The 15,785-nt window shown below is 33.0% G+C and overlaps 1 protein-coding gene across 1 annotated transcript in view; it reads right to left on the minus strand.

Annotated features, from left to right (window-relative positions):
- MCMDC2 (minichromosome maintenance domain containing 2) overlaps nucleotides 1-15,785 on the minus strand; it is a 39,727-nt gene that overhangs the window by 17,202 nt on the left and 6,740 nt on the right. The window contains exons 8-9 of the mRNA XM_051970096.1: nucleotides 9,527-9,764; nucleotides 7,797-8,002 (exon numbers count right to left, since the gene is read on the minus strand). Coding sequence (XP_051826056.1) covers nucleotides 7,797-8,002; nucleotides 9,527-9,764 — 444 coding nt within the window. The remainder of the gene's footprint in view (nucleotides 1-7,796; nucleotides 8,003-9,526; nucleotides 9,765-15,785) is intronic.

Here is a 15,785-nt window from a genome sequence, read left to right on the forward strand (position 1 = left end):
CTGACAGTATCAGCTATGTTTCACATTCACAGTTCCTAACTTCTGCAATGAAGGGAAGTGGATACTCATTTCTTCTTTGAGAACAAATTTAATATCTATATTTTAGACAAATATTCTCCCAAATTATGAAATAAATATATTTTTTCAAATATTCAAGTGAGACTGTAACCTTATAGTTTTACTAATATAAAAGTGCTTTCTATTATGAAGATATCAACTCAGTTATGCTTTCCCATACCGTGTGACTCTTGTCTATGTTTCCATATAAGTTTGCCACAGAGAATCAAATTAATATGCTGCAGGTTTTCCTTACTTCTGACATTGTTTAAGGTACTGTTGTTGTTCTCCATCATCCCTTTCCCTTGCCACATGACAAGTCCATCTTCTCTTCCTATTCTATGATTTCTTGGCTATATTTTTAATATCTATTCTTTATAATTCCTTAGTGGATTTTACAACTTGCTCATACAGTGTGCCTTTTATTGCTCACTATGTGATTTTCATTCTTGATTTTTTAAAATGCATTTACTTATTAAAAACTTAAATGAAAAATAAGAAAAAACAAAATAGAAAAAGAAAGATGGAAAAAGAAAACAAAACCAAAATATTTTTATGTGGCTAGTGGAACAATGAGGATGATTCATAAATTTCCATTTCAAGAAAGTATATATAATAATAGAAGACATTGTATCCTTAACTGTCTATCTTTTCTTTACTTTCTTATAATTTTATTTTTTTTCTTTTATGCATTTTTTTTACTTTATTCTTTTTTTTTCTTTTCCATCCCCTACCTCCCCCAAGAAGGCTACAGATAAGCACAGATATATTTATGTATATGTATATATGTATACATACCTGCACACACACACATCTACCCACAAACACACACACACACACACACACACACACACACATATATATACATCTAAAACAACATTAATGTGACTGACATATAACATAAATTTCTCTTGACTTAATCTTTGTTTGACTTTGAGATCAATGATTACTAGTCATATTTTTTTTTTGTAGTAAATTCCACTCCTGATTATTGTTGTTGTATTTGTATATATATATGTATCTTATTTCCTATGCCTACTAATTCTTCTACTTAACTTCTACATGTTAACTTGTCTTGCTATTATATAACCTCCACACTGTACCCCCCATCATGGATCCCTCCCTTATTTTTCCCCCGACTTTTTCCCTCCCTCTTTATCCCATTCCGATTAATCTATACAACTTATTCCACTCTCATTAATTTAAACACCCTTCCATTAATCTAAATATCCCATTTTTATCCTAGTCTTCCTTTCCCTCCCTCTTTATCCCTTTCCCATCATTTTTTCTGTTTTACTACCAAATTTTAATAGTGTAGAACATTGATACTTTTTTAGATGGCCTCTGCTTTTTGTGAGAATCTTATCATTGTTAAAGGAGATTGCAGTTTATTGAAGACAGCCTGCTCTTTTTCTCTTGTTCAACTCTGGATCTAACCTATCTACCTACCTACCTACCTACCTACATACATACATATATATTTTTAAATTTATTTATTGTATTGAATATAAAATAAGAAAAAAAGAATAGAAAAAAGAAAGAGAGAAAATGAAAAAAAACAAAATATTGTCATATAACAGCAGAAAATCAGGGAGGATTCAAAATATATAACAATAAATTTCCATTTCAAAGAAACACATATAATGATAGAAGAAATTATATTTATGACCATCTTTTTAATTTCCTTGTAGGTTATTCTTTTATTCTCTGCTATGCGCTTTTAAAAATTTTTCTTTTTTTCCCCTTTCATTCCCCCAGACCTTCCCTAAACAGGGGAAGCTTGCTTAAGCATAGATATTTTTATATATACATACATACCCATATTTATACATATATATATACATATATACATTCATATTCACTCCCACACATGTACATATAGCTATATATATATATACACATACATAGAGCTGAATGCATAATACCTATATATACTCATACATATATACATGCATTTACCCATATGTAAATATGCACCTAAAACAATATTAATATGGCTGACATATAGATTTCTCTTAGTGATCAATGATCATTAGCCCTCCTTTTTTTTTTCTAATAAATTCTACTCGTGATCCTTCTTACAATGTTTGTGTACAGCTTTTACTTCCTAACCCTGCTAATTCTTCTACCCATTCCTGATGTAAATTTTCAGAACTACTAGCCCTTCTCCCCACCTAATGCTTCTGTATTGGTTCTTCCTTTGCACCTTATTTGTATACCATAATTACTATTTTTAGCTTTTCCTAGACAGTATTGCTTTTTTAGAATCAGATCATATTCAATTCTGTCCCAAACTTTCTTTTGAGCTACCCAGTTATTGTTGTCATTCTTAAACATATGGTATACATTTCCATACATAACAAATAAATGTTGAGTTTTTTGATATTATCCATACTGAGTTCTTTGAAATTAATCTTTGATATTGGCTCTTATATGTTAAATTTTATATTAAGTTCAAATTTGGGTGACACACAGTCCTGAAAATCTGCAAGTTTAGCGTCCATTTTTTCCATTCAGCATTGTGGATAATTTTGCTAGATATGACTTTTTGTCATATTAGGCAGGTCTAGGGTTTTTTTTTTTTGTTTGTTTGTTTGTTTGTTTTTGTTTGTTTGTTTGTTTGTTTTTTTTTTTGCTGAGGCAATTGGGGTTAAGTGATTTGCTCAAGGATCACACAGCTAGGAAATGTTAAGTGTCTGAGGCCAGAGTTGAACTCAGGTCCTCCTGACTACTTCAGGGCTGATGCTCTATCTACAGTGCCACCTAGCTGCCCCGTAAGGTCTAGTTCTTTTGATTGCCAATATATTATATTGTGGCTGCTGATAAGTCCTGCCACAACTCTAATTGTAATTCCAGCATTTGAATTGTTTTTTGTTTGTTTGTTTCTTGCAAAATTTTCTCTTTGATCTGGGGTTTTTGAAATTTGGCAAGAATGTTCCTATGTATTTTCCACAAAAGATCTCTGTGAGGTAGGAATCAGTGGATTTTTTCTACTTCTACTTTATCTCATGTTCTATCACTCTAGAACAATTTCCTTGCATTATTGTGCCAAAGAAAAGACTCCGTATTTCCTTTTCTAATTGATTAACTTTTTTTCATAACTTTCTTATTTTTCATGAATTTTTTTTTTTAGTTTTTCCTCAATCTCTATCACTTGATTTTGAAAATCTTTTCCAAGTTCTAAAAATTCTCCCTAGATAGGTAGCCATTTAACATTACTCTTTGAGATAGAAGAGGTTTTTTTTTTTTTACTTCACTGTACTTCTCTGAAGATGAACCCCAGTCTTCCCTATTTCTATAGTAAGTTTAAATGATTGAATTCTTTCTTCTTTGCCTGTTTTTTTTTTTTTTTTTTTTTTTTTTTTTTTAATGAGAAGTATTAGGCTAAGCACCTTTAATCACAGGGTAGCGGGATGGTACCTCTAGTTTCACTTCAGTTATTTCCTCTGACTTGGCACCCCAAACCAAAAGCTCTACACCCCTGCAAGTGCCTGTAGCCAGCAGCATCTCTGCCCTACTACTTCTGCATTTATTGGGTATGTTGGTTCCTTCTTACCCAGTGTTACATGTCTCCAGCACAGCTGAGCCTGGTGTTCCTAATTAGCAAAAGTTCCCTCAGTCTTTCCACACTTAGACCTCTGATATCCCATGCTGTCCAGGAGGTGAAAATTTCTATGGTTTGGGGTGAGGCTCCATCCAAATTCAGCTAACTCCAGGGCTTCTACTCTGTGGAGCTAGCTTGGAGAGATTTGCTTTTCAAACTGGTTAATTCTAGTCTTTTTTATCTTTTTTATTTTTTTTAATTTTTTGCTGAAGCAATTGGAGTTAAGTAACTTGCCTAAGGTCACACAGCTAGGCAGTGTTAAGTATCTGAGGTCAGATTTGAACTCAGGTCCTCTTAACTTCAGGGCTGGTGCTCTATCTACTGCACCACCTACCTGCCCCAATTCTAGACTTGTAATCTTTCTTTGAGTAGAGTTATCTCAGGAGTATCCCTGTTCTATCCCAATTCTTCTTTGTTTTTACCAGTCTATGTTGGTCCAGAGGTGCAAATTTGTTCTTTTTGTGGGGGAAGTTTGGAGAGCTTGAAATTTTCTGACCTCTGCCACTTCCCAGAATAATTCCCCATACATACATATACACATACATATGTGTTCATATACACACATATTTAAGGATAAATTCAACAAGATCATGAAAATGCATTTGGTAATCTAGGCAATGGACATTCTTCATGTACTTGGACTTTTCTTGCGTGGATGTTCATTTCAAACTTTTTTGCGTGATTATAGAGCTCTTAAGGAGGTTCTGCAACATTCTAAGAATTGATGCAATTAGTATGATGGCATCTGCAAACAAGCATCTGGACAGTAAGATCTCATGATTCATAATAACTCCCTTTCAACTGAGATAGTCCTAGATCTCTTCCATCATAGCAATGAATACCTTTGTTGACATGCATTTACTTATCTTGTACTTTATGTTTATGATTACAGGGTCTATTGGACAGGGTTGTTTCTGTTATTAAATCTTCAAAAAAAATATTCAATTGACTTTCATGTGCTTTGATGTATAGCTTGATGAAAAAAGCTCCATTGCATTTGTTATAGAAAGGGGGTCCTTTTTTTGGGGGGGAGGGTGGAGTTTAGGAAAAGTTGTGAGTGGAAAGATTGGAGTTAGTTGATGGTGATAACAAAAAAGAAAAGGTGCATCAATGAAACATAAACAAAAATACACAGTAAAGGGTAGGAAGTTCAGAAGACAAGTATGTTTGTATGTGAACTATTATAAAATTGATATATACTTAAAAAGTTGTAGGTTAACTGGGATTGACATTGTCATATGCAATTTTTTTTCTGTTCTTTATAAAAGAAAATGTTTATTGATGTCATCAAGTGCAAAATAATAAAAATGTGATAGAAACAAAAAAATCTGTAAGGTAGAACTTTGCTTTAATGAACCTAATGCTTTTTCATAATCAATAAACAACAAGCACAGTAGAATTTTATGTTCTCTGTATCTTTTAGGCAATAGTAAAGTAGTAACAACATGTTCATTATTGAATACTATTTACAAAAGCCTGCTTGTTCTTTACTAAGGCTATATTCCTTAAGGAGTCTGCAATCAGTACCTCTACTTCCTTTCCTCTCACTCTTTTTTTAACTCTCTGTAGGTGTTTCTGATAGTGTTATTCAGCTAAAACAACTACCTCCAAAATTACCAAATGTCCTCTTAATTACTGAATCTAATAGCCTTTTCTCATTCCTCATCCATCCTGACATCTCTGCAGTCTCTGCCACTGAATTTTACCATCCTTTCCTTGATTTATTCACTTTTCTTTTTATGTTTTTATGACATTGTCTCTCATAGTCCACTTAGTTGAGTTTCCTTCACTAAACTCATTAATCACAAATGTCTATAAGTCTCTGGCGGAACTCATTATTTTTCCTCACAATCCTGTCCTCCTATAAACATCAGCATTATTGTTAAGAGTGTCACTATCCTTCTAGTCACCTAATCTGACAATATATCAGCCTTTGGTTCTTCAGTCTTCTTTAACTCTCCTATATACAATTAGTTGACACCTTCATAAATCTCTCATAAATGCTCCATTTGGACACTGCTACTAATCTGGTGCAGATCTTCATTATATCACACCAGGACTATTGTAGTAGTCTATGGTCTAGTATCCTTGCCTCAAGTTTCTTCCCATTTTAGGCCAACATCCATTCAGCTGTCAAATTGATCTTCCTAAAGAAAATGTCTGATCATGCCATTTTTCCCCCTCCATTTAATAAGCACCAGGTTTTCCTTTTTATCCTATTACCTTCTCTTTGAGACTTTTTTCCCCATGTCTTTGATATCAATATCTTCTTCAAATACCTTGTATAGCAATCCTTCAGCATGTTCACATTTGTGTTGCTGTCAAAGACAGATCTTCTTTATATATACTCAGTCCAAACAGTCCACCTTTCCAATCTTTGTTCTATTCTAGCTCTCCTATAAGCACATCTAGGACTGTGGTATTAGTTCTATCATTCTTGATGTTGGAAACTGTGTGTCAGAATTTTTTACAATTTCCACTTTTATTCCAATTGTTGCCTACCTTCTATCTTTGTCTCTGAATACCCTTGGGATTAGTTTGCTTATTTGAATGCTTTGCCAGTCTTGGGAAATATTTCCTCTTCCACATCATGAGAACCTGTGTGAAATTGTGCCTATTAGAGGATAGAGGAGGGCACAGGAAAATAGTCCTACTATTGGAGTGATTCTTATTATTTACATATTTTTCATGGGAATAAACAGAATTTGCTTTAAACTTTCCTAATTAAAGTATTACTATGCAGCAAGAGTGTGAGGAGGAAATTAAACCTTTCCTTTCAAACCTAAAATCATTCTTTTTAGAAGTTATAATAATAAGAACTAAAGTTTGTTTGGTTTTGGGGTTTTTTTTAAGATCTTGAAACAGCTTTCATAGCTGGTCCTACTACCAATAGTCTGAGATAACCTTCCATATCTTGTTTTATAAATGTCAAGGAAATAACTTAGTATATTCCATTTTTGTAACATTACACACACACACACACACACACACACACACACACACACACACACACACACAGTTAAACCTAAAATAATCCAGTGGAGTAAAAGGATCATATGATAGGACAGCTGCATAGCACAGTAGATGAGTACCAGGCCTGGAATCAGAAAGACCTCAGTTCAAATCTGGCCTCACACACTAATTGTGTGACCTAGGCAAGTCACTTAATCTGGTTTGCCTCAGTTTTCTCATCTATTAAATAAGCTAGAGAAGGAAATAGTAAACTACTTTAGTACCTTTGCCAAGAAAACCCCAAATGATGTCACAAAAAGTCAGACATGACTTAAAAATGACTTAAAAAAAAACAAGAAATATTGATTGTGGTAGCAAAAAACTTAAAATGAAGTGGGTGCCTTATGATTGGTGATTAAAAATGTGGTATAAAAATGTATTGAAATACATCAATTCAGAAAAACATAGAAAGACATTTATAAACTGATGAAGAGGAAAATAAGCAGAATCACACACAACAATGACAGAATTGTGAACAAAAGTAATCCTAAAAGGCAGCTAATCTCAGATGATTACAATGCTCAGTCTTGGTTTCAAGGATCATGCTTCTTTTCACTTGGTAGAAAGCTAAGGAACTATGAATATGGGATCTTGCCAATGCTGTTATTTTTTTCAATTCTATTTAACTGTTTTGTTTTGTTTTTTTCATTACAAGAAAAGGGTTCAGTGGGGTAGGGAAGGGTAGAGAGAATATCCTGGGAAATGATCAATGGGAAAAAGAAACCAAAAGATATCAGTAAAACTTAAAAAAAAAAAACACACACACACACACACACAAAGAACCATGAATTTTGTAGCTGGAAAGAACATCATAGATGAGCCTCTCTTGGTTTACCAGTTAAAAAACTGATCTATGAAGAAGTGTGACTGTAAAATATTTTCATTTACAATATCCCATTTAATACTGAATTATGCATTAACACTTCTGAGTACTTGGGATTTGAACAATGCATTTGGAAATTAGCTCTTTGGAATCCTGTTTGCTTAAGAACATGATTTCATAACTTTGATTCATAAAATATAAATGTTGTGGCAATTCTTTAAATCTCATGGCACTATTGGACACTGAATTGAAATGTGTAAGTTGACCAAGAAACAACTCCTTAAAAGAATATGGACTTACCAGATTGAAGAAGTTCAAGTTTATCTTTTCTATGTGACAACAAATCTCCTATGTAGCAGATACCATCTTTAGCTAGTAAGGCACTACAAGCTTGAATGCTAGCAACTCCAGTTCCATATTTATCTCTGGACAGAGTAGGAAAAATTTCACTAGATGTTGGATGACGTATACCTCGAGGCACAAGACATACACAGAAATTCAAAAGCCTGGGGGGAAAAATTGACATTGAGGTCTACATGATAATCTCCTTGTATGTTCCAATGACATATATTATTCAATAAGAAGTCAGATCAATTTCATGTAAAGCCCTCCCTCTTTTGCCTAAAATTCCAACCTGACTAGAACAAAGGTTCCTGAAAACAGGAGTCATTTTATTTATCTTTATATTTCTTCTATTCATTTAAAAATCCTATCACAATGAATTCATTATACATTTTGTTGTTCAATTGTTTTTCAGTCATCTCTTATCTTTACAACTCCATTTGGAGTTTTACTGGTAAAAATACTGGATTAATTTGTCATTTCCTTCCCCAGCTCATTTCACAGATGAGGAAATTGAGGCAAACTCATTTAAGTGACTTGCCCAGAGTCACACAGCTAAGTGTCCATATATTTTGCCCATATAAGAGATCATATTTGAACTCAGGAAGATGAATGTACCTAACTTCAGTCCTTGCATTTTATCTATTTACCTAGTCTTACACATAATATTTTATGTGTTGAATGAAATTTCTAATAATAGTTGACATCTATAGAGCTTTTTAATGCTTTCAAAGAACTCTCTATAAATTATAAATTAGCTTATTTTTTTCTCTCAACAATCCTGCCAGATATTTGCTATTATTATTATCCTAATTTTTCCACTTAAGAGAAAAGGAAGCTAAGAGAAGATAAGTGAGCTAGTGTCAAAGGAATTATATGAATTCAGATTTTCCTGAATCCAAGTTCATAGTTTTATCCATTGTATCACCTGGGTGTTTTATTATAAGTTAGACAGAATGACTTAAACCATTCTAGTCAGGTGAAACAACCCTATTTTAGAGATCTTATAAGCAGGAGATTCTACATTTTCTTTGGGATTCCAATATTTACCAATTATCATTGTCATATTCTTTACATCTAACAACTTTTTTCTCCATGTTGTAATCTAGGTATATGGTTTTTTTTATTTTATTTTATTTTTAGTAAAAATTGAGAACAGTTAAGTTATTCACTAACCTTCCTTTTTTTCAGCTAAATACTGTTTTCCTCCTTTTTCATAAATGTTATTTTCCATCTCTATAAGTATTTCTGTGTTTTCTCTCTGAACCCCTCAAAATTCCCTTACATAGTGAAATTCATCTATTATTTCCATTCTAATTTCCAATTCACTGTTTATTTCTTAGGTGAAGGCAATTAAAAAAAAAACTAACCTCTTCCTAGGAGGGAAAAGACAAGGATGAAGGAGAAAGAAAATATGTATTTGATTGGAAGGAGGAAAATAAGTTGAGAGAAGATGTATGCAAGAATGAAGTGAAAAAATTCTTAAACATTTAAAGACCATTTTTTTATATTTCAGCTTCTTTTTTTAAAAAGACCCAATCAACTTTCTTTAATGACAGTAGCAGAAAGATTTTGAATGCTTTTAATATTTAAATAATTTAAAGTTATTCTGTATTAATACATATTAAAATTACAAATATTTAGAATATTTCAGACTATACTTTTATAAAAACATCATGCATCTTTACCTGTCTACAAGTAAGGTATCACTTGTTACAATTAAAATGTCCAGGCAATCTTCAACTTCCTTGTTTCTATCATTTGTCTGTACTAGACTCATCAATAAACAAAGTTTTAACATGCTGTAAGTCCCTGGAGGAACGATCTGTGATGCAAAAATATTGGCTAGGATAGCTGTAAATTTCCAGCATGAGTGTGAAGTCAAAGACAGCAGATACCTGAAGTTGTCACTAATACCAGAAGGCACTGAAAGTAAATATTAACTATTAAATAGTGTTTTAAAACAAAAAAAATTATGAACATTCTATTTAATCTATTTTAAACTGATATGAAGCTTTAAATATCATGAAAAATATTCTATTAATTTATTTGTACCAATACTGCCCAAAAGTTCTAAGAAATTTTTTGGTACAAGGAAAAATTCATTGCTATGGCTATAGCAACCTGATTTTATTTTCTGTGGAAAAAATCAATGGCCATCTTCAACAATGAAATGAACCAAATCAGTTCCAATAGAGCAGTAATGAACTGAACCAGTTACACCCAGAGAAAGAACTCTGGGAGATGACTATGAACCATTACATAGAATTCCCAATCCCCATATTTTTGTCCTGCATTTTTTATTTCCTTCACAGGCTAATAGTACACTATTTCAAAGTCTGATTCTTTCTGTATAGCAAAATAACTATTAAGACATGTATACTTAAATTGTATTTAATTTATATTTTAGCATATTTAACATGTATTGGTCAACCTACCATGGGGGGAGAAGGAGGAGAGAGGAGGAAATGGGAGGAAGGAGGGGAAAAAGGGGAACAAAAGGTTTGGCGATTATCAGTGCTGTAAAATAACCCATGCATATAACTTGTAAATAAAAAGCTATTAAAAAAACATTTAAAAAAAAAACAACTTAGATCAGGACAGGAAGTTTTATTAGGAATGGCATTATATAATTTATCTGAAATGTTAAAAGAATCTGCCACTTAAATACCATCCAAAGTTATACTTTAGTATAGTGATGACTATGGATTCTTGAAGGCTACACTGGAATAATCCAAGTTTTAGCAGATCATACCAAGCTGAAAATGTTTTGAATACAGGCTTTGACAATGGAAGGGCATGGCTGTCATTAGAAGACCAGTCTTACAAAGTTTGGGGAAGATGTCACCAGAGGATTGGCCACCAGGTAAATTGTTTTTGCCCATAGTAACTCTTAAACTGCCTATTAAGACATGAATAGAGGTATTACAATCTGTATCAGTGGAAGAAGGGGAAATCAGGTATTCTTGAAGTACTGAAAAGAAATGAGAGGATAATAATGGAATTTTCCCAATTCAAAGAATATAATTCTACAAAGAGTCTTACTCTAATGTTTTGAATATGACTCTTAATAGTTTGACTGCTGTTTGAGAAACAACCTTACTAGATGTGGAAAGAGATTCATACAATAAGTTGGCCACTAGGTATACAAACTTTGAAAAAGAGCAATTAATTAAATCAAGAACAATTTACAAATATTTAGTCCTGTGTGACCCCTTTCAACTTTCACAGGCTGATAGTAATGTAATAGAAGAAAAGTGAAAAGAGGATGATAAAGAGCACATATTTTTCAGACAGTCCATAAATATTAACTTGCCTTTTGGTATTATGCAAGATCTGTATCAAATGACTAGTGACTTGACATATAGTCTGAAAAACTGAACCAAATCAATATCAATGATGTAACCATTAGGCAAAAGGAAGTAAATGGAATATAGCTAAATGGGAAAATGGCCATAGATTTTCCTTAAAAATGCAAAAAAGTTGAATTTTTATTTTCCAACAAAGTCTTTAGGAAATAGAATTTGATGAAACACTTGGTCATCTTATCTTGTGGTACTCACAATGATCATGGATTAAAAAAAGCAATATGATGTCTTGCATATGTAAAAATATCATTATAAAACCATAGTAAAGTCCTCCAAACCATACCTAGTTTTGAGAAGCTAATTCTAATAATTGAAGATCAGTCTCTTCCACTCATTCCTAAATACAGCAAATTCTATTTAAATGAATAGCTATAGGGTACTACTGCTAGGTCATTAAAAGATGGAAACAAAATACAACACACAATTCATTTATATGGAGTTTTTTTAAAGATTATGGTACAGTTAAATGAATTTCAGTAAATACAGAAGTGGTGAAAGCTGCCAATACTTCTTGGGTTCTTCCATATGAGGAGTATGTACTTCTAGACCTACAGAATTACTGGTCCTATGTCAGCTAGTAATATATTGATAACAAGTACCATCATAAATGTCAGGATTCCAGGATAAATTATTTATCTAAGAGTGAATTAACACATGTTCAGCAAAAATGACAAAATTTTTTCTATGAATGATTTTTCTTTGTAATTTTATAGTCTTTTGTGTTTCCCTTATGTCAGTTAGTATAATTTTGCAGACTTTTAAATATTTATTGATTCATTTAATATTTAAATATTGCTATTTACTATCATACAATACAGAATTGATGTTGAGACTAATATGAGAAGCATAGAATTTCTATCACTAGATTGATTGTGCCTAATTGAAAAAAATTTTTTTTTCTTTTAGATCTGTTTAAATAGACCTAGATGGCTTATCTTATTGTGACATCCATATGTACTATAAGTTCATGGAGTAAGGTTTGCCTATGTACCTAGATACTGAAGTAATTAATCCATACTGCTTAATTCCTTTCTGGGGGATCATTACTCATCTTTGGGGCTTATTTGACCTTATTTTCTCTAAGTATATTTGTCCTTTAATAGGGCGAGTTTAGAATTCCAAATGGAGTACCCTTCAGTGGCAGGGATCCACTGAGGGAAATTCTAGATGCTCTTTGGAATAGAAGCCCAGAGAAAAATTGCCAGTACATCTATACCTAGAGAAAGGGACACTTAGGAAAATTTGGCCTATCTCCAGTTGGATGACCTTATGTGCTCTGATTATGGAAGTGTTTTTACCTGGAACAGTTGGTTTTGCAATTGAGAGTGAGAATCTCTAATATTCATGAGGAATCCTGCATGCTCTAGGACTGCTGCAGGAATTTACCTTTCCTGAAACCAGAAGTTTGATCTTATTTTATTTTGGAGTTAATAAAACCATTGTATAACTGAGCTTGAGCCATTCTCTTTAGCTGCTTTATCTTATTAGATCTTTGTCTTTAGTTTGATTCCTTTGCTGATGGTATAAATGAAGGTAATTAATTTGGAGACATAGACCTTTAGAAAACGAGGAAAATGAATTATCAGGGTATACTCTTATTAAGGAGTCCAGAAGTGAGTTCATGTTGGTTTTGCAGTCAGCCCAGCACTGATGCCCCAAGGAACAGAGAATAACTTTTGGGATCCAACTTAGTGAGAGTCTCATCTGGCAGTCACACTGCAACTTGATTGGATCAGTACTATATAGAAATGTTGCTAAGTCTGGGCTCACTTGCCCCAGAGACTGAGGCGGCAAAGCAGAGAATGTGCCCTTGAAAAAAATGTTTTTTGTACTATAAATTTTAAGTAAATATCCCTTTGTAAAAGCTATATAATGTTAAGTGGTTAAAAGGAACAAACACTGATGGCTAACAGTGGGAGAAATGGAGACAGGGCTTGACCTAATAGCATCAGATATTCTAAGATAGCCAGCCTGGTTCTGGGACAGTGAAGCCGGAGAATATTAACTACAATTCTACAGATAATAGCTTCTGCTTTGGACTTCATTAACAATAAAAATTTCCTTTTGTGATAAGTTTAAGATTTGAGAGTAATAATTGACCAGGGAACTCTTGGATGAATTCATGTGTTTCAAAAGTCATGATAAATCATATGGACAGCTCATTTGGGGCATATTTTTCAACACCCTTAGAAGCTTCAGCTGCTACTGGCTGATATCTGTAGAGATGGTAGTGGAAAGAAGGGAATCCATAATAGACTCATAATAAGGATGACACATATTTAGTATCCTATAGAGGTAGTTATTATCTCAGGTAAGTAGCCTTGCTCAATTCAGATATATAATTTTGTAAGAAACTAATATATCTCTGAGTGGAAAAGCAGGTTAGGTAAATCCAGTATTATTTCAAAGAGGAAAAAAGAAAATGTATTAAACTTCTGAGAAATGGATGACAAGATTACAATAGTCTATGCTTCAAAGAAAACTATTAACTATTAAAGCAACAAGATTTACTATAAGCTATATTTAATACAAGAAAGAAATCTTCCCAAATGAAGAATGTTATAACTCAGTCACATGAAGTACCCTACTTTCTATAGGTAGAAATTCATTCAATAGCTTCTTGAACCATGAAGTAGATGTCAAAGCAGTCAATTTAAAAAAAAAGCTATCTATGACACTGGCAGCATCTACTTTAGTGCTTGGTGACCAAGTAAAGGTAGGTATAGAGTAGAATGGTAAAACTATATTGGAAAATATGGCTCAGGTATAAGAAATGAAATGGGCCAAAGGATTGTAGATTACTCAGATGCAAAAAAATACTGTGCTCGGCCTTAGAAAGTAAGTGTGGGAAAACCTATCCATTTTCTTTTTATATTTTCATTAGAGATATCCCTAACATATATGTAAATCATTTTTATCACAATTTTATAAAAATGAGAAAATAGTGTATGTATAGGTTGCTATATGTAATATATAGTTAACAGAAACTTTAAAAAATAGACATTGTGGAACTGACGAACTATAAATTTCAAAAATAGTACTAAGGTACTAATAAATGTATAATACTATTATAGATGCTTTAAGTAGAAGAGACCTTAGAGACTCCCATTTTAAAAAATGAGGAAATTGAGTTGTGACTTGCCCAAGATTGTACATGTAGGTGGTAAGTAGAAGAGCTAGGGTTTAAGTCTAAGAACATATGATCCTCTGACTGAAAATTCATCAGTCTTTCCACTTCATTATATACCATATTTAAAATGAAACATTAAATAAAATGGTCTGATAGTTAATGTAGTAATCCCTTAAGAGTCTACTTGCACAACTCCCACTTTTATTAACAGGTCAAGTCACCAGAACATGACTGCTCTGCCTACTTAATATTCTAAAAATAACCCTGAGGATTACTGGAATTTCTGGTGCTGCTGGAGCATGAGCCCCACTAATGTCCTCCACATTATCGATTTTTTGGAAAGGTTATTAAGTAGTTATAGCAAGAAATGTTATAGAAATGTTCCCTTCAAACAATGGACATTGCACAGATAAGGTCCCTGAGTGGGATCAAATTTAGGGAGCACATATGGCCCCAGTATAAACTCATATTCTGAGAATCCTTCTAGTCCTTTGTGAAGTCCTCATAAAATTCCCCTCAAGTGTATCTGTTGGGCTCAGTGGCTTATAGAATCCTAAATTTGCTTTTCTTTAATATATCTTTCTACTCGATATTCTGCCATCAACCATTTTTTGTTCCATGGACATTACTACTAGCAATGTGTGCTCTAGATCTTCCTAGTTTTCACAGTTCACAAGGTTGTCACATGTCAAGATTGAAGGAAGAGGGAAACAAGTCTTTTGCAATTATAACTACCTTTCCTGTGTCTTTTACCACTGGACTAAACTACTGTACTGACTGGTTCCAAAGTAGCCTGCTATTTTTGTACATATCCTCACAAAGTATAGAAGGAAATAAGCATCTATTAGGCACTAAGCTAAGTGTTTTATCAATCTCATTTCTCACAATGACTCTGAGATAGCTATTTTACAGTTGAAGAAACTGAGTCACAGGTTAAATGACTTACATAGCTAGTGTCATATTTGTACTTATTTTCTTCCTGACTTCTGGGATTGAGTGGAGAGATTGCTGAGCTTGGAGTCAGGAAGACCCAAGTTCAAATTTGGCTTCAGATACTTGGCTGTATGACCCCCATACACACATTTTTTTTTTTTTTTTTGCTTTAATCCACTGGAAAAATGACAAACCTCATGATCTTTGCCAAAAAAAACAATTAGTCCATGGAGTCATGAGTGAGATATAACTAAAAACCTTCCAGACATATCTACTCAAAACTGTGATTCATAACCCATGTGGGTCTCACAAGTGAATGTGGAGCTGCAAACAGTATTATTATTATACATATATGTATATATGTATAATACATATTTTACATACCTATAGACCTGGGGGTCACAAAAATCTTAGGTGAAAAGGGGTCATGAATAGAAAAAGTCTGATATAGGATAACTTCTTAAACAGGTTAAGTACTGAAAGCCAGCAGCCACATTCTTACCTCACCATATATGG

Source organism: Antechinus flavipes, chromosome 1 (genome assembly GCF_016432865.1).
Source record: "Antechinus flavipes isolate AdamAnt ecotype Samford, QLD, Australia chromosome 1, AdamAnt_v2, whole genome shotgun sequence".
Lineage (NCBI taxonomy): Eukaryota > Metazoa > Chordata > Mammalia > Dasyuromorphia > Dasyuridae > Antechinus > Antechinus flavipes.